The sequence below is a fragment of the Pavona decussata genome, unplaced genomic scaffold (assembly GCF_977016875.1).
Source record: "Pavona decussata unplaced genomic scaffold, jaPavDecu1.1 SCAFFOLD_184, whole genome shotgun sequence".
In the NCBI taxonomy this organism is placed as follows: domain Eukaryota; kingdom Metazoa; phylum Cnidaria; class Anthozoa; order Scleractinia; family Agariciidae; genus Pavona; species Pavona decussata.
Genome location: NW_028145593.1, coordinates 1,250,001 through 1,276,915, shown reverse-complemented (window position 1 = coordinate 1,276,915; position 26,915 = coordinate 1,250,001). Strand labels below are relative to the sequence as shown.

Genomic DNA, 26,915 nt, shown 5'->3' with positions numbered 1-26,915 from the left:
AAATATTTGGGAAATTTTGGGATCGTGACGAATTTGAAAAAAACCCAAAGAATACATGTATTAGTATTATTTAGTATGTTTTGGTTGAGATGTTTAAACAGTTTCAACGGAAAACATCATAAAACTCTGTAAGATTACTAGTTGTGACCATTTTTTCGATGGAAAGAATTTTCTCATATAATTAAACTTAAAAATTAAACTTGTGCCCAGTCCCTATTTGCAGTTCTGATATTCTGATCGCAAGCTGGAAGTCATGTGACCTACTTTTCGGTACTATTTTCATCTAATTTTGTACAACTTAAAGAACGACAGAAGTGGAAAGGTCATGACAAAATAAACAAACTGGTCACTTTTGAGGCCCCTTGGTCTTTGTAACGGCAATTTAAGGCCCTCGCTGCAAACTGTTTCAATACACAGAACGCCATCAAAACTCACTCGGGAGTCTCAAACTTACCCACTTTACTCAGCTCGTCACAATCTTTCCAAGTCTGTATTCTTTTTAAAGTTATAGCCCATAATATAACATTTTTAAAGTGAAACATAAGTCACGTAACCACAGCTTCAAAGGGCCTAGATGAGGATAGAAGTAGCAGCCCATGAGGCCAACACTTTAAAATTGCCCATTGATATCTTGGCAGTTTTTTGTAGCTGTGTCTATATCCTCTAACTCTACCTAGAAAAGAAAACTTAAAGCTGGAACAAGGAGAACCAACAGGTCGAAAATTGAAAAAAAATCAGTTCCATAAATTGACTTATAAAGGGTGGGATCTTTTATGATCTCCAACTTTTTTTTTCCCTTTGAGACGGCACGATGTTAATAGTATCATTTGTTAACCTATACAATACCTGTCTGATATGTAACCAAGAAAAGATCCTAACTCCAACTCATTACTTGGGGAAACAATGTCAAGTTTGCCCTATTTTCGCCATTTTTATGCAAAATAGTTCTCGCTTAATTACTATCGGTCTCCAAACCTGCCGCCGTTTGTGACAAAAAAGAGCTGTTGGCCAAACTTCATGATATTTCTTATCAATACACATGCTACTATCACTGCATAAAGAATGGCTGGAATCTAAGATTTTGATTTTCATGGCTCTTTTTGAACGTGGTCGGATTTCTGTCACAGTGTTAAACAATTAAAAATTGATATTCTAACGTAAAATATACCCAAGACCCCGGTCGAAATTTTCAACTGGTTTAACATGTTCTGAACCAAATCCAAACTAGCAAAAACAATACCTTTTGCTCATCTGCATTACGTTCAGCACGTTTGAACGTCAAATCCAGGAGCATATTTAAAAAGAAACTTGCAAGAATCACTACAGTATAGCTCTTTGTACTCAAACGGTCAATAATGTTTACAGAGAGTTGTAACACACCTTAGATGATACATCAGGATTTTGTATGGATAATGGTAAACCATTTTCAATGGCACCTGAAGAATATGTGCGATCTGTAGAAGGAATAAAACAAGATGATAATGTATAAAAAAGATAACAATTTTTATTATTACTTTATTACTTTTTTCCTGGAAATTTGTTACCAAGACGATTGACGAACTCTGGAAGAGATAATTATTTTTATGCACATGTATGCTGGCCATCGTGTTCTCTAGTAAAATAAGGGGCCTAGGCCTGCTGAATGTCTTAAGTCTATTTTATATAGGAGTGACCAATTTTTACCTATGAGTGTTGTGGTCTGCTCTCAAGGGCCCCAAGGGAGGTACTCCTTAGCCTTTTGTTTAGAGCAAACTATTCAGTAAATTATTTTTCAGTAAGCTCTTTCAGAATTGTACAGTGTATCCCAAGCATAAGCCACTTCTTTCCCACCACACCGTAATACTAAGAGGCGCTTCTTGCTGAAACGATACTTCTTTAAATGAATAACACAAAAGCACCTTACCCTCGACTGAGGAATTTAATGGCCAAAAAAAAAAAAAATTTAATAACGCAACCTCATCAGCATGTCGTTTGTGTACCCATCATAAGTTAAAGTCCTCCTGGGTCAAGAAAAAGTTTCCTGGCAAACCAAGACTGCTAAGCTCTGTCAAAATAAAATGCTCCTGATACACTCATAAGAGTGCACAATGTCAACGCTTTTAGGTTGGATAATCCATTTATATTACGCGATGACGGGAAAACGCCCCTTTTCCTGCCATCAAAAACAGCTGTAGCTGTGATAAAAACTGCATCGCAAATTGTTAGGGGGAGGTGGCAGACCATTTAGATGGTGAACAGTACTTTGCACTTACAGTACATGCATCTATTGACCCAAGTGAACCCCATTGATGCCTATTACAAAGAATCGACGCCCAACTATGCACTCAACATCATCAATGCACTGAGTCAAAACTATACCTGATTGTAATCCAAGTTTCATCGATAAATCATTCTTCTGAAAAAAAGAAAAAAAATTTGAAGATGAAATCTCTATCTAACAGGTCTAGAAGTGGAATTCCCCGTGATAATTTATTATTTTCATTATAATTGAACAACAAACATTATCAGATAAATTGAGATCTTTAGAATAATAAATTCTTAATACACAAGATAATCATCTTCAGTTAGCACTATCGTGGTAGTAACTCACCCAGATACTTCAAGTTGGGACAGTCGTCATCACTTCAGTTCACAAGAAAAAAAAATGTGACGGCTACTGCACATCCAAAATAATCCAACTGCTATTTTTGTAATAAAAACTTGACTGTTCTGTGTTCTGCCTTACTTTTGATTTTCCGTGTATTAAAGTATGTTTACATAAACAAAAAACATGAACATAGCACAATGAAATTTATTTTTTATTCAAGAAGTAAAGACGAAATATGACTAGAGCGTTTCAATGCGCTTTCTATGTTATCTGTACAATACAGTGATCATCAGGGAATGATCACTTTCCAGGTCCATTACAATTAGAGCATATAATTATTTTACGAGAAACTAGCCAGGATCACTGGAGTACAGTTCACTGTACTCAACAGGTGAATAACGTTTACAAGGAGTTTAAACACACCTTAAATGTAGATAATGTAGCGGGACTTTTAATAAATGACGAATAATCTTCTTCAACAAATCTTGAATAAGCATCATAATGATCTGTGGAAGGAAAAAAAGGTGATAATATAGTATCAAAAAGGTGCAAGTTATTTATTATTATTTCTAATTATTATTTTTTTTATGCCATTGTATGTCATCTGTCGGGCATTATCTGATTTAGGCCTGTTGAATGGCACAAACATTGACGAGAAACGCTTTTATGAAAGGGTTACCAATTTCACAAAATTATGAGTCATGTGGTAGCTGATCTCAAGGGCTTTATGGGCGGTGGCAGGTAATTCTTAGTATTTTTAATGGTGGGGTACACTGTTCATCTGTCTCAGTTCTCCAACCCAAACACCCTTTTTTAAACTAAAATAGCGTATGTCATGTTTTTCAGAACTGTGCCAGATTCACAAAGTCCTCCTAAGTCAAAATGTGTCCCAAGTATCGCTTTTTACCAATAGCCTCAAGTGTTCAAGCATAGGTCACCACTCCTCCGCCCCACCGTTATGCTAAGTGGTGCTTTTTGCTGAGAGAATAGTTGTCTTTGAAATAATTAACATGAAGCACCTTACCCTCAACTGGGGAATTTAAGGGTTAAAGAAACCTAATAATCTCACCAGTGGCCTGTTTGTTCTCTTCCTTGGTCGAGAAAAAGTTCACTTAAAACTGCTGGCCGCTGAACTCTGTCAAGCCAGACGTAACTAATCGATGACCAATGACGTCAATGAGTAATCGATTACTCAATGATAATCGGCAATAATCAATGAGTAATAAACTAATTATCCATCGATTACCTTTTGATTACTCATTGATTTCATTGATCAATGCCATTGATTAGTCACGTCTGGGTCAAATGAAAATGCTCCTGATACACTCATTTATAAGAGTGCACAATGTCCACGCTTTTGCTTGGGATAATCCGGTTGTGTTACATGATGAAGGGAATTGGGTTCATGCCCAACAGCCGTACCTGGAGAGCAGAGTAGGGTTTTTTCCTTCAGTTATCCAAATAATTCCATTAATAGTTTAAGGCACCAGAAACACCCCTCTTTCTGCCATCAAATACAGCTGTAGCTGCAATAAAAACTGCATGGCCAACTTTTACTGGTAGGTGACAGAGCCTTTAAACAGTGAAAATTAGTTTGCACGCACAGAATGCATCTATTGGCCCAAGTGCACCCCATTGATGCCCATTACAACAAATCGACCCCAAAGTATGCCCTCAACATCATCAATGCACTGATTCAAAACTATACCTGATTGTATTAATCCAAATGTAATACTTATAGATGAATCATTCTCCTGAAAAAAAAAAATGAACGATGCAAGTCTCAATCTAACAGCTCTAAAAGTGGAATTCCCTATGATAATTTACGATTTTCATCATAATTTAAAAACCATTTAGAGCTACATGTGTAAATTGAGATCTTTAGAGTAACAACGTCTTAATACACAAGACAATAATCTTCTGTTAGCACTATTGTGGTAGTCACTCACTCAGATATTTCAGGTTGAATTAGTTCACAAGTAACAAAACAATGTGACAACTACTGCACATCCAAAATAATCCAACTGCTACTTTTATGACAAAAACTTCACTGTTCTGTGTTCTGCCTCACTTTTGATTTTCCATGTATAAAGTATGTTTACATACTGTAAAGAAGAAAACATGAAAATAGCACAATGATATTTATTTTTTATTTAAGAAGTAACGACAGAAATATGAATAAAGTGTTTCAATGTGCTTTCTGTGTTATCCGTACAATCAAATGATCATCAGGGGATAATCACTTTTCAGGCCTATTAGAATTAGAGCATATATTTTATGAGAAACTTGCCAGGATCACTGGAGTACAGCTGTCTGTACTCAGCAGGTGAATAAAGTTTACAAGGAGTTTTAACACACGTACCTTACATGTAAGTAATACAGCAGGAATTTTTATAAATGATGAATTATTTTTTTCAACAAATCTTGTAGAAGCATCATAATGATCTGTGGAAGGAATAAAATGCAATAATATACTGTAGTATCAAAAAGATGCAAGTTATTTGTTATTATTTTAATTATTTTTTCCTTGCAATTTATCACTGAGCAGACTGGCAAAGACTAAGCAGAGATAATTATTTTTATGTCATCTGTCAGCCATCAAGCAACTTAGGCCTGTTGACTTGAACAAACATTGACGAGAAACCCTTTTATGAAAGGGTTACCAATTTCACAAAATTATGAGTCATGTGGTAGCTGATCTCAAGGGCTTTATGGGCGGTGGCAGGTAATTCTTAGTATTTTTAATGGTGGGGTACACTGTTCATCTGTCTCAGTTCTCCAACCTTTAAACTAAAATAGCGTATGTCATGTTTTTCAGAACTGTGCCAGATTCACAAAGTCCTCCTTAGTCAAAATGTGTCCCAAGTATCGCTTTTTACCAATAGCCTCAAGTGTTCAAGCATAGGTCACCACTCCTCCGCCCCACCGTTATGCTAAGTGGTGCTTTTTGCTGAGAGAATAGTTGTCTTTGAAATAATTAACATGAAGCACCTTACCCTCAACTGGGGAATTTAAGGGTTAAAGAAACCTAATAATCTCACCAGTGGCCTGTTTGTTCTCTTCCTTGGTCGAGAAAAAGTTCACTTAAAACTGCTGGCCGCTGAACTCTGTCAAACCAGACGTAACTAATCGATGACAAATGACGTCAATGAGTAATCAATTACTCAATGATAATCGGCAATAATCAATGAGTAATTAACTAATTATCCATCGATTACCTTTTGATTACTCATTGATTTCATTGATCAATGCCATTGATTAGTTACGTCTGGGTCAAATGAAAATGCTCCTGATACACTCATTTATAAGAGTGCACAATGTCCACGCTTTTGCTTGGGATAATCCGGTTGTGTTACATGATGAAGGGAATTGGGTTCATGCCCAACAGCCGTACCTGGAGAGCAGAGTAGGGTTTTTTCCTTCAGTTATCCAAATAATTCCATTAATAGTTTAAGGCACCAGAAACACCCCTCTTTCTGCCATCAAATACAGCTGTAGCTGCAATAAAAACTGCATGGCCAACTTTTACTGGTAGGTGACAGAGCCTTTAAAACAGTGAAAATTAGTTTGCACGCACAGAATGAATCTATTGGCCCAAGTGCACCCCATTGATGCCCATTACAACAAATCGACCCCAAAGTATGCCCTCAAAATCATCAATGCACTGATTCAAAACTATACCTGATTGTATTAATCCAAATGTGATACTTATAGATGAATCATTCTCCTGAAAAAAAAAAATTAAAGATGCAAGTCTCAATCTAACAGCTCTAAAAGTGGAATTCCCTATCTAATAATGATAATTTATGATTTTTATCATCATTTGAAAACTATTAAGAGCTACATGTGTAAATTGAGATCTTTAGAGTAATAACGTCTTAATGCACAAGATAATAATTTTCAGTTAGCACTATTGTGGTAGTCACTCACTCAGATACTTCAGGTTGAATTAGTTCGAAAGTAACAAAACAATGCGACGACTACTACACATCCAAAATAATCCAACTGCTACTTTTATGACAAAAAAAAAATTCACTGTTCTGTGTTCTGCCTCACTTTTTATTTTCCGTGTATAGAGTATGTTTACATAAAGAAGAAAATATGAAAATAGCACAATGATATTTATTTTTTATTTAAGAAGTAAAGACTGAAATATGAATAAAGTGTTTCAATGTGCTTTCTATGTTATCCATACAATCAAGTGATCATCAGGGGATGATCACTTTTCAGGCCCATTAGAATTAGAGCATATATTTTATGAGAAACTAGCCAGGATCACTGGAGTACAGCTGTCTGTACTCAGCTGGTGAATAAAGTTTAAAAGGAGTTTTAACACACCTTACATGTAAATAATACAGCAGGAATTTTTATAAATGATGAATTATTTTTTTCAACAAATCTTGTAGAAGCATCATAATGATCTGTGGAAGGAATAAAATGCGACAATATACTGTAGTATCAAAAAGATGCAAGTTATTCGTTATTATTTTAATTATTACTTATCTCCTTGGAATGTATTACTGAGTAGACTGGCAAAGACTAAGCGGAGATAATTATTTTTATGTCATCTGTCAGCCATCAAGCGACTTAGGCCTGTTGAATGGCACAAACATTGACGAGAAACCCTTTTATGAAAGGGTTACCAATTTAACATAATTATGAGTGTTGTGGTAGCTGATCTTAAGAGCCTTGGGGGCGGTGGCAGGTAACTCTCAGTATTTCTGGTGGTGGTGTACACTTTACATCTGACTTGGCTCTCCAAACCAAGCACCCTTTCATAAAACTAAAATAGGTCATGTTTTTCAGAACTGTGCCAGATTCACAAAATCCTCCTAAGTCAAAATGTGTCCCAAGTATCGCTTTTTAGCAATAGTCTAACGCATTCAAGCATAGGCCACTACTCCCCCACCCCACCATCGTGCAGTTCCAGAAAATAATATCCATACCCCCCCCCCCCAAGGAAGGTCAGTGGAAATCCCGAGGGGGAGGAGGGCTAATAGACGGAAATTTCCGAGAGGTTGGGAGGTGTTACTATGAAGAATTTCTCCAGGGGGTAGGGAAATTCATGAAAAAATCATAAGCGAGGCACAAAGTTGGTTGACAAGAATTTTCAGTTGCCACTGCGGAAAAATAATAATCCAGCACAAAAGCAGTGCAAACGATGAATCATTCTGGAAAAGACTCATTTTGGTAGAGGTGTTGTATCGTTAATCCTTCTGATAAGCGAAAGGAATGTGTGACAGGTATTTTTCTTTGAAGTTCGACTTTGCGGCACGATCAATCAGCCTCATATCATGCCGTGCATGACTGTGACTTCACAATCCTTTGAAGTTCGAGTTTTGAAATAAATAAAAGCCCTTTTTACTCGTGTAGTATCAAATGAGGAGATTAATTAAAGGTTTCTGAACAAGGCAACTATTTTGATGAGCATGGCCTTTTTGTAGTTCTACAGGCTAGGTTGCAGTTGAAATTCATTTCTGACACAAAAAATGTACAATGGGCGTTTAGCATTGTCGTGTTCGATGAATTTATTTGCCACGGAAAATTATTTTACTGCAGCCACAAAACATGTGATTTCTTCAACGCAATCTTTCACAAAAAAATTTCTGGAGGAAAGGGAGAAGATTCTGCACAGATATTTCCATTTAGTGAATTTTCATTATTGATGAACATTGCAGTTGAAGGTTGATCCCGGGACTAAACGCAAAACTTTCCTGATGCATGCAAATTTTTCTCAAGATTGAATTCCTTTGGACGTTAAACAGCGACGTTTATTTGATAAAAACCTGACATAAAACGTTGCAAACACAAACTTCTTTTCTTTCTCGAATTCATTTCATCCACAAACTCAGTACAGAGATAACTATTAAGTGCAGACATTGACCATTTTCGAGTCTTTTCCAATTTTTTCCGGATATGGTTTTAACAAAAGGATAAACAAGTAAAATAGCGAAGTGTTGTAAATAGCTGAACTAGAGTAGTCAATGTTGCTTCAATAATAAAATATTGTAATAATGTGAGTCGTCAATTTTCATAGTCTAAAATGGATTTTCAACTTCCAAGAAGTTCAGGGAGGAGGGTTTTAAAAACCGGGAAATTCTGGAGGGGTGGGAGGTCACCATAAACCCTCTGGAATGGAAATTCCAGGGGGATGGTGGTTTAAAATAAAAAAAAACCTTCCTTGGGGGGGGGTATGGATATTTTCTGGAGCTGCACATTATGCTAATTGGTGTTTTTTGCTGAGACAATAGTTGTCTTTGAAATGAGTAACATGAAGCACCCTACCCTCGACTGGGGAATTTAAGGGTTAAAGAAACCTAATAATCTCACCAGTGGCCTGTTTGTTCTCTTCCTTGGTCGAGAAAAAGTTCACTTAAAACTGCTGGCCGCTGAACTCTGTCAAACGAGACGTAACTTATTGATGACCAATGACATCAAAAGAGTAATCGATGACTAATCAAGGAACAAAAAATTTTGTGGCCTATCCATTACCCATCAATGTCATTGATTATTCATTGATGCTATTGATTACTCATCGATTCCTTATTGATTACCCATGGATTACTCATTGATTACACAATCATATATTATTATGCTGCACATCTTTTTACGATTTTCAGGTATTTTTATTTATTATAACTAACTTTACTGTGATAAATCTTTCATAAACGGGTCATGACGATAATATCAGGCAAGCTTAAATGGGGAAAGCAAATAAATTCTCAGGAATACAAGACTCGTCTCTAGTCTATTACAAAGTAAAGGCCATCTATGAGAAAAATGAAACTCCGTGTGTCATCTTGACCTGATGGAAGTTAAAATTACCGAAAAGGAAATGTTCAGAAGGTCGAGTTGTCTGTCTCACTCTATTGGCTATCAGAGTCTGGATTAAATAACCTTGATGAAAGAACCATCAAGTCTGGTTCAGGGGGTCAATTGCAAGCGCCAGCGACTCTGCTTAAGTACAAGAGTCTGATGCTTCAGATACCGTAGTTTTAGCTAAACTAAAGTTTGCACTGTGACACGTACCTTGAAAAAAGTTGTTTTTATTTCTTTATTATTGATTTTGTATAGTTACATGTAGTGTAGCCACACGATTATATCAATGACTTATCAGTGTTATCAACGACTAATCAATACAAACAATGACTGAAAATTTTGTGGCCTTTCGATTATTCACCAATTACTCATTGATCATCGACAATAATCAATGAGTAATCAACTGATTACCCATCAATTACTTATTCATTACTCATTGATTTCATTGATGCCATCGATTAGTTACGTCTGGGTCTAATGAAAATGCTCCTGAAACACTCACAAGAGTGCAGTGTCCACGCTTTTGGTTTGGATTTATCCGTTTGTGTTACATGATGAAGGCAATTTGGTTCATGCCCAACAACCTTACCTGGAGAGCAGAAAGGGTTTTTTCCTCAGTTATCCAAAAAATTGCATATTAAGTAATTTAAGGCACCAGAAATAACCCTTTTGCTGCAGTAAAATACAGCTGTAGATGCAATAAAAACTGCATGGTCAATTGTTACGGGGGGGTAGTAGAGCCTTTAGACGGCAGTGAAAATTACTTTGCATATACAGAATGCATCTACAACGTATTGGTCCAATTGCACCACATCGATGCCCATTACAACCAATCGATCCTAAACTATGCCCTCAACATCATCAATGCACTGATTGATTCAAAACTACATGTATACCTGATTGTAATAATCCAAGTGTAAGACTTGTAGATGAATCTTTCTTCTGAAAAAAAAAAAAAATAAAATAAAAATGCAAGTCTCTATCTAACAGCTGTAAAAGTGGAATTCCCCGTGATAATTTATGTTTTTCACCATTGAAAAATTGAGATCTTTAGAAAAAGTATAGCATCTTTAATACACAAAATAATAATCCTCAGTTTGCACCATTGTGGTAGTAACTAACTGAGATAGTTCAAGTTAGGACGGTCGTCATCACTTTAGTTCACATGCAAGTAACAAAAAAAATGTGATTACTACTGCACATTCAAAATAATCCAACTGCTACTTTTATGACTAAATCTTGACTGTTCTGTGTTCTATGTCACTTTTTTGATTTTCCGTGCTTTAAAGTATGATATTACATAAACAAACAACATGAACATACCACTACGATACAGTATGTATTTTTCATTAATTTTAAACAATTTATGGTTTTGTTTTGGAGCCTTTCAAAACACTTAATTTCCCGATCGTGATTGACTCGCTCTCGGCTCATGCGGGGCGATAGCTCAAGTTTCACAGGACACGTGCCTTTTCGTTAGATGACATTGTTCATCAGTTAGTGTAGTACTGTTTCTCGTGCTAGTCTGGTTTAGTTATTTAGCTTCCCTTCCCTCCCACCCTTATCCGGTGGACAGAGAGGTTTTGTTGTTATGCAGTTCCCCCCCTAGTATCACACAGGGGGGGGGGGGGGGGTTGTTAGTTTCAATAAAGCCTCTCTCTGTGCCAAACATTTGGTCTTCGTGTTTTTGTATTATGGTAGTTATAGTTGTGTAGAGGGATTAAATTAAAAATACATACTGTATCATTGCGCTATGTTTATACATACTGCACTATATCATTGTGCTATGTTCATACATACTGTATCGTTGTGCTATGTTCATGTTGCTTGTTTATGTAAACATACTTTAATGCACGGAAAATCAAAAGTAGAAGTAAAGACAGCAATATGAACAGAGTATTATTTTCAATGTGCTTTCTATGTTATCTGTACAATAAACAGGGCTGCAAATAACTAACTGGCAGGCGCCGGTCACGTTGTCTGGTCAAACATGTTTTTGCTCGGACACTACCCATTTTTGGCCGGTCAAATTTTAACAGTCGTAACTCTTGTGATAGTGAACCCAGATTGCACAGTAATCCTTTTATAAACTAAAAAACAACTGAATCCAAGTCGGTTTAGCAATAAAAATTACAAGTTAATAGTTTTACTACTATTTACTGCGAAGCAGCCTCACATTCAGTATGTGGAACTGTTATGCAAGATACAACCGCAATTGTCCGTTTTACTTTACATCTTGCAAAATCACTTATAATTAAATATTACACTTTGGCAATCGCCACATCATTTCTACAACTGAACTTTACGTAAAATGTGCAGAATATATGAAAGCTGAAGGGTTCAATCGGTCTCTTAATTAATTTGAAAAAAAAAAAGCTTACTGAAATGTAAACATAAACAAGAAGTCAAGAAACACTTACCGGTAACTTTAATTTGTATCGTCTTAGGGTTTCAAAATTCGGCAGCACTGTATGTAATTGTATTAAATGTATGGCGTCTTATTCCAAGTACAATTGTTGCGCTCGCTGACTTTCTTTCATTTAATAGGATCCCTTTAAGACGACCTTATTCTTTATTGAGTGATGAAATCACCAGAAAGCTTAGTAACCAAGCATGTTTTGCAGGTTGTGCCGGAAGTAACGTATGCAGGTTTGTTCGCTTTTCGCACTTTGCAACAAATGCTACATGGAGTATTCTTGGTGTCGCGAGACTATTCTTCGTGAGGGTGCTTTCCAATCATTCACAAACAATTAATCACTTTAAGAGTCAATCATGGTATCTAACCAAAGGTAAAACCCTCTACTAATTGCGAACACTTAAAGTAAATAAAATAATGGAAGACGCGATGATTTGCGGTCGCGACATCGTGGAAATTTGCGACTACCGGGAATTTCTCAACCTCTAATTTGTCTAGTTTTATATTCGTTTTTTTTTCTTTTGGAAACATGAATGTTGTCCCTCGTGATTATCAAATAGTTAAAACTTAAAATTTCTCTGAACAAGTCAGTAAAGTACCGGACAAGATGTCCAGCAATCCAAGGATTTGTCCGGTCAATACGTAATTTTGACCGGACATTGTCCGTTGACCGGCCGTTATTTGCAGCCCTGATAAAGTGATCATAAGAGGATGATTACTCTTCAGGTCCATTAGAGCATGTTATTTTACAAGAAACTACATGTATCACTGGAGTACAGTTCTCTGTACTCAACTAGTGAATAAAGTTTACAGGAAGTTTTAACGCACCTTTGATGAATCAGCAGGATTTTTTATCAATTTCTTTAAATCATTTTCAATGCTAATAAGACAAGCATTATTGTCTGTAGAAGAAATAAAAAAGCAAATTATAATGCTGAATTAAAAAGATGCAAGTTTTAATTATTATTATTATTATTATTATTATTATTATTATTTTGTTGTTGCTGTTTTACACCTATGGAAGAAAAAAAACAGAAAACAAGTGACAACAACAAAGGAACCCCTCCAGCATGCATGCCGGTTTGTGAGTGCCCGCAGTCTTCCTGGGTAAAAAAAAACCCTTGGAACATACGTCCAGGGTCTACATTTTCGCTTTCACCTAGTATTATTAAATCACGTTTTTTTGGGATTGGGCAGTTGGCTTCTCGCCCAACCCCTTACCTAAGGGGCCAAGTTGGCCAAGTTGTGTTGATGTCACTATTCCCCATATACTTTAAATATTGTTTAAGAAAGCATGCAGCTAGATAACAGTATTGAAACAAAGTAAACAGATGTAACAAGATGGCATAATCAGGGGTACACATCACTGTGGCAGTTTAATACCACGTCGGGTTCTATGCGCAAAACAGACATAGGCCTCACTTAGTCTCCCCACTAACGTGGGATAGGACAAGAGTATTGGCAGAGCCTTTTTATCTCCCCGGCACCATACGGGCTGGATTGCACAAGATAAAGGCAAAGGTATGAGATGGCAAGATACAAGCAATGCCAAGGGCTTGAGGGAAGTTGAAATGCAGACTAACCGCCTCAGACCCCAAGCCAACCCTAGCCTTAATAAAGTTGCCCGAATACGGGCCATTTTCCAAACCACAGCAAGAAGCAAGGACTCGGGAGTGCGGGTATAAATCTGGTAACAGTCTGATGGCCAGCACCCTAATACTTCAATTAACCAATCTCGTAAGCCTGCAGCTGTCGCAGGCGGATGCTGCGCCTATGCGAAAACTATGACCCTTCAGACTTTTGTAAGGGAGCCCCGCGCTGCGGGCAGAGTCCCAAAGCAATTGGGTAATGGAGGACCTAGTGAGTAGCTGGCATGACCGAAAAAAGAACAATGGTCGCAGTTGTGGCCGGGCCAAGATAAAATACTGTTGCACGGCTGAGACTGTACATAGTAAGGAAGCACACCTCGGAATAACCAGGGAGTGCCCTTCCCAAAAAATGCCAGTCTTTGAGGACTTGAGCGTGACAAGTATGCACTGTGGGTGGGCCAGACATGGCAGAAAAGTAATGCAATCTAATGTAACGTTAAATTGAGAGCTAAATTTATGTACCCCCAGGTAGGTAAACTCGCTACAACGAAGAAAGGCAAAAAAGGTGAGAGTAAAGGCAGCCCAGATCATGGAAAAAATCTCTGGGTCCTAACCACTTGTCAAGGATGGGGCGAATAGCAAGCGGGACTCAGGGGTAACTGGCAGACGGCGGATGCGAGGAGAGCCCTGGTAACAGAGAATGCTTCAGAGAATCTTTTGGAGAAGAAGACGCCCTCTTAGGGGGTCCTCATACCCTGAAATAATATGAAGATTACGAACTGTTAGTAGTAAATTTTAATTGTACTATGACAAACTGTACGACCTAGGTATGATGCAAAATAAACAACTGGGTCCCTTTGGATGTGGGCAGAATAGCGCCTCCTGGTGTTGTAAGCCTGTTCATGAGGCAGAACTGAAGAAACTGCTTTTCCCCAGAGCTATGAGTTCGGTTAGTGTTCACTGATAAGGCCCAGTTAACGTACATCAAAACTTCATCCTTCAGAAGGTCATTAAGGAAGGTGTGATGGAACAGGGGCTCTGGTCGGCATTGGGAGCAAGGTCCCAGAAGCGGCTGACCTAAAAACAGGAGAGGGCATGAGCGATTTCGTTGGAGGCCCCCGGGACATGACGGGCCCGCACCAAGAAATTACGTTTCGTGGAAATTAAAACTAAGAAATGAATTAAGCCTATTATTTTGGGAGCTTAAGAATGGCCCAAGTTTATGATGGCAACAAGGCTCTCATTATCGCACCAAAACTGAAGGTGTTTCCCTGAAAAATGGGGGTATCAGAGTGCACAAGCAAGAACAATAGGGAAGAGTTCCTGCCATTCGATATTAATCCCCTTGCGTTTGTCAATGAGCAAGTGAGGGGGCCAATGCCCTTGGAACCATTTACCATTTAAATACCCCCCAAACCCAATGGTGCTTGCAGCATCGGTGTACAATTCGAGGTCAGGGGTAGAAGTTACAAAGAGTCTAGGAAAAAGGTGTACCCATTCCATTTAGCGAGAAAAGCTTTCCACATGGTGATATCCCAAAAAAACTCCTTGTTTAGGCAGAAATGGTGAAAACGGCTGAAAGCCCCTCTAGTGAGATTAATCATGCATTGTAGGAAGGTCCTTCCTGGGACAACAACTTTACAAGCGAACTGCAGGTACCTATAAGAAATTGGAGCTCCCCCAACCGGGCTGAGCGGCGATTGGCGAAAGAATCAACGAGTTGTCTGTTTCTGGTCATATCGTTGGGTAAGCCTGCTTCCATGCGATTACTATGAGGGGCCTAGGGTCTTCGATGCTACCTGGGGGACCTGGATGGACATAAATACCTTTAGGAGGGTACCGAAGCTCCCCAAGCAAGCTTTATAATTTTGTGGGTTCAGCTATAAAAAAGTCATCCAAGATCTGAATTAGGTGTCTCAAACCATACATGTAGTTTATAAGCTTTAGGATCCATTCCAAGGCATCAGAAATCTGATTAAATGAAAAGGGACCACCACGGAGCCCAAATGGGAGGTAAAGATCTACATAGTAGTGGGATTGCCAGTAAATACCCAGTAAATACCCAGAAAGGGTGAATTGGCAAAAGGCAGATTGAGATCTGTTTCAGACATGATTGTCCCAGGGCCCAAGGAGCGCAAAATTTGTACAGCATCGTCCACCTGTGCATACTGAAGGGAATAGGGGTCTTTTGGAATGTGATTGTTTATGCTGTCACCCTCAGGGTAAGAGAGGTGATAAATAGTTCACCACTCTGAGGTGTGTTTCTTGGGGACCACGCCTATGGGATGACACTGGAAATCTGGGAGTGGTGGGGAAGGGACGGGGCCGGCGACTCTACCCAACTGCATTTCCTTGTTAAGGTTTGCTGAGACAACCTCTGGATGTTGAGATGCAAAGAGCAAGTTGTGTGACACCCGGGTTTGTTTAGGGTCAAGGTAACCTATGCAAGCACCGTACCGGAGGGCATTAACTAAATTATGAACAAAAGAGCAGTCAGGGTGATTAACTAATTTCATTACTAAGTTATCTACATTTAAGGGAGTGGACACTGTGGGTCTCTGGTTCTGCTGGCCCTGTGCCACTTTACTTTTTGCTGCAGTCTCTAAGACTGGCGGTCTTGGTGTTGCTGCTGGCTGACTGTCTGGAACTGCGGCAGATGAAGGCTGTCTGTGTGTTGGAACCACACCAGCGGCAGTTATGTGGGAAGTAGCAGGACTGGCGCTGACAGCTGGACAGCTTGTTGAAGTCAAAGCAGACCAGGGCTGGGCAGCGGGGCTTTCTGCTGGGATCCTGGTTGGGACAGTCGTCGTCATGGTGGTATGGGCTAGGGCACACAGAACAATGTGGCTTAGCTAGACCAGAAAAGGTGACTGTCAGAAGTTCAAGATCGATTTTGTCCCAGGGGAGGATAAGATCATATGCGGTACGCTGTCCAAACTGCTCATCATAAGACAGCCACGCTAAGCCTTTGAACTTTGAGACGGCTCGGCTGATGATCTGCTGATATTTGATCAGCTCTAAAAATCTGTTGGGGTAGGCGGTGATGATTACCAGCATGTAGGTGGTAAGGGCATCGAGCCACTTTTGAGAGGTATCTATGACTGGCTTTTTCCGTTTAACCAGGGTGAGCAAGGAGCCCTGGGAGGACTCTTCGTAGCACAGCTGCAGGGCGGGGTCACTGGGACCGATAAATCATATCAGGGAGAAGTAAACAGAAATCAACTTACTCACCACCGAGTATTTTGTCCTCAACTGATTCGTCAAGGGAACGGTTCAGGCCTAGAGGAGCTGCCACATTGTGTGAACGCAGACTGGGCATGCTCTGGTCAAGGCACATCCTTGCCGGGGGCTTACCGTTCGGAAAAGAACTTAACGCTGCCTGAACAGTGGACGAGACGGTGTCCTGAATAGTGGCGAGTTGGGCTGGCGTGAATACGAGATCACGATTGCTTGCCTCATCAGGCTCGAAGTCCTCCATCCGCTCCTCAAACAGCTTCCTGACCGATAACCTGGTACCTGAAATGAAGTCGTGTTCATCGTCCGATGGCTGGGCTTTGGCCGTAGGTTTGGGCATTTCTACAGTGTGTTGTTCATGCGTATGCCCTCGAGGATGTCTTCCAGGAGCAGCAACATTCTTGTTTCCACGAGAAGGGTGTTGTTTAGGACGTGCTGGTGCGGGCGTTCTCGCTGCTCCGAGCCTTTCAGTGAGGAGAGGACGAGTTCCTGTGATCGGTAGATTCAGCTGCTGCAAGCGCAGCCGAAGGACTTCACCAAAAAGCTTTGTAAGGTCGTTGTTTCTGACAGTTGTAGCAGGCCGAGGATGCGAACATGGACGAACCATGATCATGAACGATAAACAAAAATTTTTTAACATGTTTGCATTTGTGCAATACTGCCAGGATAATGCCCTGGGATAGTGTTCTGGCGCTTTTATAGCGAAACAGTGACTCAACGATCGACCAATAGGTAAAATGTACTATAAACTAAAGGACACAACGTGGCAATTAACTACTAACCATGAATAAGGCTTTACAAAACAAGAGCCAATCCCAGCAAAGGTAAGATTCATTTCTAGACAATTGTGCAACATATTGGTAAAATTTCCTAGCCATGGAAGGCTTTTATCCTAACCATACTGAATAAAGAGCATACATTTATGAATGAGACTTTCATGTATATATTGTTCTCTGGGGTCGACGCAACATTGCCTGACCTACCATCCCAGGGCATCATGATCCATTAAGTGCATTTTACCATTTAGCAAGAGACTTTAGTTATTAACTTTAAGGTGCTGTAAACTTTCCTTCAGCCGCCGTCATTTAGCTGAAGTAATTAAAGAATGCATGATCAGGGTTTAAGGGGAGCTGTTAGACAGTAAACATTACTTGGCACTTACAGGATGCATCTTGTGGGCCAAGTGCACCCCATTGATGCCCATTACAACCCTTAAACTCTCAAGTATTTACTCAATATCAATCATGCACTGAATTTATACTTTACCTGAACATATTTTAACAATATTTAAAAATTCTGCATTTTCCTGAAAAAAAAAGAAATAATAAAAATAATAAAGATGGAAGACTCTATCTAACAGCTCTAAAAAGTGGAATTCCCAGTGATAATTTATGATTTTCATCATTGGAAGAAACATAAAGAGCTAAATTAAGATCTTAAGAATAACAACATCTGAATACACAAGATAACAATCTTCAGCTAGCACTATTGTGGTAAGAACTCACTGAGATACAAGTTTCAAGTTGGGACAGTCGTCATCACTTCAGTTCACAAGTAACAAAAAAAATGTGACGATTACTGCAAGTCCAAAATAATCCAACTACTACTTTTATGACTAAATCTTGACTGTTCTGTGTTCTGCGTCACTTTTGATTTTCCATGCATTAAAGTATGTTTACATAAACAAGCAACATAAACATAGCACAATGATACAGTTCTGTATGTATTTTTCATTATTTTTTTAAAGACAGCAATAAGAACAGAGTATTATTTTCAATGCGCTTTCTATGTTATCTGTACAATAAAGTGATCATAAGAGGATGATTACTCTTCAGGTCCATTAGTCAGACCATGTTATTTTACTAGAAACTAGCCAGGATCACTGGATACAGCTCACTCATGTCCAATACACTCGACCTGAGTCCGGTTGACTTCACTCCCAGGCGGATTGAGTCCTATCGCGACCGGAACCGGAAATGAGTGCAAGGCGTCGGTGGTACCGGAAGTAAGGGGTTAACAGGAGCGAGCGGGGGATTGAAAAGTTGGCAAACAGACTCCATCGGATCCGATGGAGACAGTTCGTCTTGACAAGAGTCAATCGGACTCCCGGAAGTCTGTTCGCGCGAGACAGAGGAAATATCTCAAAACAAACGCGCTACACATGTAACATTAGTTGTTCTTTAAGCCATACAAAACAAGCGCGCTACACATTTAATATTAGTCGTTCTTTAAGCCATGAGGCGAAACAAGCGCGCTACACATGAAACATTAGTCGTTCTTTGAGCCATACAAAACAAGCGCGCTACACATTTAATATTAGTCGTTCTTTGAGCCATACAAAACACGCGCGCTACACAATCATGTAACATTAGTCGTTCTTTAAGCCATACAAAACAAGCGCGCTACACATGTAATATTAGTCGTTCTTTAAGCCATGAACCGAAACAAGCGCACTACACATGAATATATCTCGTTCTTTAATCCATGAACCAAAACAAGCACGCTACACATGAATATATCTCGTCCTTTAATCCATGAACCGAAACAAGCGCGCTACACATGAATACATCGCATGAAACATTAGTCGTTCTTTAAGCCATACAAAACAAGCGCGCTACACATGTAATATTAGTCGTTCTTTAAGCCATGAGGAGAACCAAGCGCGCTTAATACTTGAAACATTAGTCGTTCTTTAAGTCATACAAAACAAGCGCACTGCGCAGTCGTTCTTTCAGCCATGAGGCGAAACAAGCGCGCTACACTTGTAACATCAGTCGTTCTTTCAGCCATGAGGCGAAACAAGCACGCTACGTCGTTCTAAAAGCCATGGGGCGAAACAAGCATGCTACATATGAAATATACGAGGCGAATATTAAGTCAACATCACGAAACATTACACTCCACTCTATATCTCGCTCTTTAAACCATCGGAGCTGAACAATATTTTCTCAAATCCCGCTCATTGAATTTCCGATTGCCACAGAATTGCCTGAGTATCTGGCTGAGTAATAAAGTACAATGTATGAATGTATTGATCGTATATATGGCAGCGATGATATGGAAACTGTCATCAACATAGAACAATCGCTGCACAGTAATTTTTAAATAATAACCACAGGGCTGTCAATCACTATCCTGCGAGCAGAGTCTCTTCCACTGATCTAGGAAGATCGAAGAGACACTGCTCGCAGGGTAGTCACCTCGCACGTTTTGAAATATGGAGAAAATTACTTCCCCGGCCAGCAATAACGAAGCGCCTTACAGAGGCGTCACATCAACTGAAGGCCAAATTCACGGGTTTAGTGGAGGGGGGGGGGGGAGGGTGGGATAAACAGTACCAGGAACTTTTTTGTCCGAAAGTCGGGTCTCAAGAAATAGCAAATTTCGTCAATTTTCCGGGAGGTTACAGACATAAATCAGGAGACCAGAAGATACGCCTATAAATCTGGAGAATACAGACATAAATCTGAAGACCGGGAGATACGGTTCAAAATCTGGAGACTCCCTGATTATCCGGGAGAGTTGACAACCCAATAAGCTATCGCTGATCTGTTTTTCTTGGAACTGCTTTTTTTAGATAAAAGTGATCGTAGTCAGATTATGTGGAAATGTGGCTTTAAAGTTACACCAAAAAAATAAGAAGTAATTTGTGATGCAATCGCTTTATTGTATAGGAAATGAACCTGCATTATTTAACTCATTGTTTACAGTGAGTCGATGCAGATTTAATTAGTTACCACATGGAAATTAACTAAAACTAAATTATAAAATACTTTTTGGCTGATAACTTTATATCAGTCAATCCACATGTACCAAAGAAGGACTAACTTGGTGTTATACTAAAGTTAATAAGCAGGCTGTTCTGGTTTAATCACCTCATTATAAACAAGGACAATTCAGCCAAACAGTTTTCATTTCAAGAACTTGTGGGACTCATAACAATGCTTATATTATTTATCAAAAAGCTGTTAATCGATCTGGTTAGGATAAATCTTGGTTATGCATGACAATTTTCAGCAGTTTGGTCCCCCAACAGAAATCCAAGGGGGTACTTCCCTATAAAAGTGATGGGCTTGTTTGTTAAGAGGTAGCAGAATTTGGTTTATAGTCATGTTTCAAATTAATTCCACTCCTAGTAGGTTACAATTCAACAACAACAAATTATATAAATGGCACTGAAAATTTTAATACAGGTAACCTTCGAATACTTTCTTATCAACGACTGTTTTAAATTTTGTCATGAGACTTATCCAAATAATGTTATAGTGTTAACAGCAGGCATTTACAATATAGCACCCTAAGCGTACCAATTAACAATTTTATAGCCCTAAAAGGTATGACAAGCACTCCAACCACTTTTTAGGTGAGTTCCTCTCTGGGACACGGCACGAATTCCAGCTTTATGATGGAATATGCGTTGCCTTGTGCAACCAAGTCTGATTTTGGTAAATAATGAATCTATTTGCCGGGAAAAGCACTACTATTTCTCTTCTAGTGTTGTACGGTTTTTACAACCTAGTTATTTCCAACTACTATCAATTCTACCTACCTAAACATGTACCATACAATTAAAGGAATGTTGATCTAGGCATAGTTGTTCAAAGCTGGGTTAAGATAACCCTGGGTTAATGCGAAACTTTAATTCAGAAATGAAACTAAAAAAATCATTTCACGGCAACCCGTCTCCATCGGATCCGATGCAGTCCGTTTGCCGACATTTTTCACCCCCCTCCTCAACTATACTTTGCTGTATTTATACTAAGTCTCTCGCGAACTGACACACGGCAGTCCGATGGACTCTTGCCACGGTAACCAGTCTCCATCGGATCCGATGGAGTCCGTTTGCCGACATTTTCCACCCCCTCCCAACTCAACTTACTGAATATTTACTAAGTCTCTCGCGAACTGACATGCGGCATTCCGATGGTCTCGATCCACGGCAACCCGTCTCCATCGGATCCGATGGAGTCTGTTTGCCGACATTTTCCAACCCCTCTCAACCATAGTTTGCTCTATATTTACTAAGTCCCTCGCGAACTGACATGCGGCAGTCCGATGGACTCGTTCTACGGCAACCTGTCCGTGTCGGATCCGATGGAGTCCGTTTGCCAACATTTTCCAACCCTCTCTCCACCCCCTCCCAACTCAACTTACTGAATATTTACTAAGTCTCTCGCGAACTGACATGCGGCATTCCAATGGTCTCGATCCACGGCAACCCGTCTCCATCGGATCCGATGGAGTCCGTTTGCCGACATTTTCCACCCCCTCTCAACAATAGTATGCTGTATATTTACTAAGTCCCTCGCGAACTGACACGTGGCAGTCCGATGGACTCGTTCCACGGCAACCCGTCTCCATCGGATCCGATGGAGTCCGTTTGCCAACATTTTCCACCCCCCTCACAACTATACTTTGCTGTAAATATACCAAGTCTCTCACGAACTGACATGCGGCAGTCCGATGGACTCATTCCACGGCAACCCGTCTCCATCGGATCCGACGGAGTCCGTTTGCCGACATTTTCCACTCCCTCTCAACTATAGTATGCTGTATATTTACTAAGTCCCTCGCGAACTGACACGTGGCAGTCCGATGGACTCGTTCCACGGCAACCCGTCTCCATCGGATCCGATGGAGTCCGTTTGCCGACATTTTTCACCCCCCTCCTCAACTATACTTTGCTGTATTTATACTAAGTCTCTCGCGAACTGCATGCGGCAGTCCGATGGACTCGTTCCACGGCAACACGTCTCCATCGGATCCGATGGAGTCCGTTTGCCGACATTTTCCAACCCCCTCTCAACTGTAGTTTGCTGTATATATAGTAAGACCCTCGCGAAATGACATGCGGCAGTCCGATGGACTCGTTCCACGGCAACCCGTCTCCATCGGATCCGATGGAGTCCGTTTGCCAACATTTTCCAACCCCCTCACAACTATACTTTGCTGTATACATACTAAGTCTCTCGCGAACTGACATGCGGCAGTCCGAAGGACTCGTTCCACGGCAACCCGTCTCCATCGGATCAGATGGAGTCCGTTTGCCGACATTTTCCAACCCCCGGCGGGCGGGAGTCAACTATAGTATGCTGTATATTTACTAAGTCTCTCGCGAACTGACTTCCGGTGAGTCTGGTTGTTCATGGCCTTCGTCCATCGGACTCAGTTTGGGTGTATTGGACAACCCTCATACAGCTCTCTGTACTCAACTAGTGAATAAAGTTTACAGGAAGTTTTAACGCACCTTTGATGAATCAGCAGGATTTTTTGTCAATTTCTTGGAATCAATTTCTACGTAAATAAGACTATAATTATTATTTGTAGAAGAAAGAAAAAAGCAATATAATGCTGAATTCAAAAGATACAAGTTTTAATTATTATTATTATTATTATTATTATTTATTATTACTATCATTATCAATTTTTTGTACTTTTGTTGTTGTTGTTGTTGTTTTACACCTATGGAAGAAAAAAAAGAACAGAAAACAAGTGACAACAATAAGGGAACCCCACCAGCATACATACCTGTTTGCGTGTGCCCGCGGTCCTCCTGGGTCATAAAAAAAGTTCCTTGGAACATATGTCCAAGGTCCATACTTTTGCTTTCACCTTCCATTATAAAATCACATTTTACGGGATGAGGCAGTTGGCTTCTTGCCCAACCCCTTACCTATATGGCCAGGTTTTTTTTTCTGTCCACTAAATTGTGTTAACTTTAAGGTACTGGAAACTTTTCTTCAGCCACCGTCATTTAGCTCAAGTAATTAAAGAATGCATGATCAGGGTTTAAGGGGAGCCGTTAAACAGTGAACATTACTTGGCACTTACAGGATGCATCTTGTGGGCCAAGTGCACCCCATTGATGCCCATTACAACCCTTCAACTCTCAAGTATTTACTCAATATCAATCATGCACTGAATCAATACTTTACCTGAACGTATTTTAACGATATTTAAAAATTCTGCATTTTCCTGAAAAAAAAAAAAAAACCCTAATAATAAAGATGGAAGGCTCTATCTAACAACTCTAAAAATGGAATTCCCAGTGATAATTTATGATTTTCATCATTGGAAAAAACATTCAGAGCTAAATTGAGATCTTTAGAATAATAACATCTAAATACACAGGATAACAATCTTCAGCTAGCACTATTGTGGTAAGAACTCACTGAGATAAAAAAGAAAAAAAAAAGAACTCTCTGAGATACTTCAAGTTGGGACGGTCGTCATCACTTCAGTTCACAGGTAACATAAAATTGTGACGACTACTTCACGTCCAAAATAATCCAAACGCTACTTTTATGACCAAATCTTGACTGTTCTGTGTTCTGTGTCACTTTTGATTTTCCATGCATTAATTAAAAGTATCTTTACATAAACAAGCAAAATTAACATGAACATAGCACAATTATACAGTATGTATTTTTTATTAATTTTTTAGAAGTAAAGACAGCAATATGAACAGAGTACATTGTATTATTTTCAGTGCGTATTCTATGTTATCTGCGCAATGAAGTGATCATAAGAGGATGATAACTCTTCAGGTCCATTACATCATGTCATTTTACTAGAAACTAGCCAGGATCACTGGATACAGCTCTCTGTACTCAGCGAGTGAATAAAGTTTACAGGAAGTTTTAACGCACCTTTGCTGAATCAGCAGGATTTTTTGTCAATTTCTTGGAATCCATTTCTATGTAAATAAGACTATAATTATTGATTGTAGAAGAAAGAAAAAAGCAATAAAATGCTGAATTCAAAAGATACAAGTTTTAATTATCATTATCATTATCATTATCATTATCATTATCATTATCATTATCATTATCACTATCATTATCAAATACTTGTGACTTGTTTGTGGCTAGTCTGACGCAGCGTTTCGTCTCGGCCAAGAGACTCTTCAGAGACCTTCAGAATTAGTAGGCAAACTCGTTGAGCATCGCGCTCAAAGTCCCGTTCGCGAATTATTATCAATTTTTGGTATTTTTGTTGTTGTCGTTGTTTTACACCTATGGAAGAAAAAAAAACAGAAAACATGTCACAACAATAGGGGAACCCCACCAGCGTGCATGCCTGTCTGTGTGTGCCTGCGGTCCTCCTGGGTCATAAAAAAAGTTCCTTGGAACATACGTCCAGGGTCCACACTTTTGCTTTCACCTTCCATTATAAAATCACATTGGGCGATTCCAGAAAATATCCATACCATACCACGGACGGCTTTTAGGATTTCTGAAGGGGAGGGGGGGTTCACGATTATGAAATTCTGAGGGCATGGGGGGGTATTTACGATTGGATATCCGAAGGCACTGGTGGATTTCACAGGTGGGATTTCTGGAGTAGAAAGTGTAGAGTGAGGTTCTTGAAAACGCTATTGTAGTGGACTTTTGTAGCTCGTAAATAAAATTATCCACGAACGTATGACCGCGGAAGCAGAAGACAAACATCGATAGATCATGATACATTTCATGTACACTACATGACGCATATGGGTTGAGAACACCTTTTGGGCACACTACATGACGTATAAAAGGACGCAACAAAGCCTCGACGGCTTCGATGACCGCTGAAAGATTATAACTGTCTGAATTTGAGCTATTCTGCCTTGTAAACGTCAAAACAGCACAAGAAAACAAAGAGGAGTAAAACTGCCGTAAATGGTGTTTATTATTATTGCCAAATTCGGACTTAAAAAGAAGTTTTCACAGCCTGGCCACTAGCTGTAGGTTTTTCTTGTTGCTGAAGAGTAAAGTTTGTCGCCTAGCGCCGCTAGATCACAGCCCTGAGGAGGCATAAATTCATGTTCGTTTGTTCATATAGGCGTTGCTAAAGTCTAAAAACTGGAAATTCTGAAGGGGAGGGGGGGTTCACTATTATGGAATTCTGAGGGCATGGGGGGGTAACGCATTTTGGAATTTCCGAAGGCAAGGGGGGGTTAAAACATGGAAGCCGTCCGTGGTTGGGTATGGATATTTTCTGGAATTGCCCATTTTACAGGATGAGGCAGTTGGCTTCTTGCCCAACCCCTTACCTATATGGCCAGGTTTTTTTTTCTGTCCACTAAATTGTGTTAACTTTAAGTTAATGTAAAGTTTCCTTCAGCCGCCATCATTTAGCTGAAGTAATTAAAGAATGCATGATCAGGGTTTAAGGGGAGCCGTTAGACAGTGAACATTACTTGGCACTTACAGGATGCATCTTGTGGGCCAAGTGCACCCAATTGATGCCCATTACAACCCTTCAACTCTCAAGTATTTACTCAATATCAATCATGCACTGAATCAATACTTTACCTGAACATATTTTAACGATATTTAAAAATTCTGCATTTTCCTGAAAAAAAAAAAAAAAACCCTAATAATAAAGATGGAAGGCTCTATCTAACAACTCTAAAAATGGAATTCCCAGTGATAATTTATGATTTTCATCATTGGAAAAAACATTCAGAGCTAAATTGAGATCTTTAGAATAATAACATCTGAATACACAAGAAAACAATCTTCAGCTAGCACTATTGTGGTAAGAACTCACTGAGATAAAAAAGAAAAAAAAAGAACTCTCTGAGATACTTCAAGTTGGGACGGTCGTCATCACTTCAGTTCACAGGTAACATAAAATTGTGACGACTACTGCACGTCCAAAATAATCCAAACGCTACTTTTATGACCAAATCTTGATTGTTCTGTGTTCTGTGTCACTTTTGATTTTCCATGCATTAATTAAAAGTATCTTTACATAAACAAGCAAAATTAACATGAACATAGCACAATTATACAGTATGTATTTTTCATTAATTTTTTAGAAGTAAAGACAGCAATATGAACAGGGTACATTGTATTATTTCCAGTGCGCTTTCTATGTTATCTGCGCAATGAAGTGATCATAAGAGGATGATAACTCTTCAGGTCCATTACATCATGTCATTTTACTAGAAACTAGCCAGGATCACTGGATACAGCTCTCTGTACTCAGCTAGTGAATAAAGTTTACAGGAAGTTTTAACGCACCTTTGCTGAATCAGCAGGATTTTTTGTCAATTTCTTGGAATCCATTTCTATGTAAATAAGACTATAATTATTGATTGTAGAAGAAAGAAAAAAGCAATAAAATGCTGAATTCAAAAGATACAAGTTTTAATTATCATTATTATTATCATTATCATTATCATTATCAAATACTTGTGAATTGTTTGTGGCTAGTCTGACGCGGCGTTTCGTCTCGGCCAAGAGACTCTTCAGAGACCTTCAGAATTAGTAGGCAAACTCGT

At 39.3% G+C, this 26,915-nt stretch overlaps 3 protein-coding genes across 6 annotated transcripts in view; 1 reads left to right on the top strand and 2 right to left on the bottom strand.

The window, feature by feature from the left end:
• LOC146462844 (uncharacterized) overlaps nucleotides 1-26,767 on the bottom strand; it is a 239,352-nt gene extending 212,585 nt beyond the window's left edge. For all 4 annotated transcript variants that reach the window (XM_085085135.1, XM_085085133.1, XM_085085136.1 and 1 more), the window contains exons 1-15: nucleotides 26,656-26,767; nucleotides 25,942-25,981; nucleotides 24,295-24,660; nucleotides 23,581-23,620; nucleotides 22,893-22,939; nucleotides 17,912-17,951; nucleotides 12,651-12,724; nucleotides 10,303-10,348; nucleotides 6,926-7,008; nucleotides 6,269-6,314; nucleotides 4,950-5,032; nucleotides 4,296-4,341; nucleotides 3,011-3,093; nucleotides 2,359-2,395; nucleotides 1,381-1,454 (exon numbers count right to left, since the gene is read on the bottom strand). In XM_085085135.1, the coding sequence (XP_084941261.1) occupies nucleotides 1,381-1,454; nucleotides 2,359-2,395; nucleotides 3,011-3,093; nucleotides 4,296-4,341; nucleotides 4,950-5,032; nucleotides 6,269-6,314; nucleotides 6,926-7,008; nucleotides 10,303-10,348; nucleotides 12,651-12,724; nucleotides 17,912-17,951; nucleotides 22,893-22,939; nucleotides 23,581-23,620; nucleotides 24,295-24,339 (744 nt within the window). In that variant the 5' untranslated portion in view covers nucleotides 24,340-24,660; nucleotides 25,942-25,981; nucleotides 26,656-26,767. The remainder of the gene's footprint in view (nucleotides 1-1,380; nucleotides 1,455-2,358; nucleotides 2,396-3,010; nucleotides 3,094-4,295; nucleotides 4,342-4,949; nucleotides 5,033-6,268; nucleotides 6,315-6,925; nucleotides 7,009-10,302; nucleotides 10,349-12,650; nucleotides 12,725-17,911; nucleotides 17,952-22,892; nucleotides 22,940-23,580; nucleotides 23,621-24,294; nucleotides 24,661-25,941; nucleotides 25,982-26,655) is intronic.
• The window catches only part of LOC146462840 (RCC1-like G exchanging factor-like protein), a 131,038-nt gene that overhangs the window by 56,601 nt on the left and 47,522 nt on the right, over nucleotides 1-26,915 (bottom strand). The window lies entirely within an intron of this gene.
• The window catches only part of LOC146462841 (uncharacterized), a 166,853-nt gene that overhangs the window by 106,901 nt on the left and 33,037 nt on the right, over nucleotides 1-26,915 (top strand). The gene's annotated exons all lie outside the window — the stretch shown is intronic.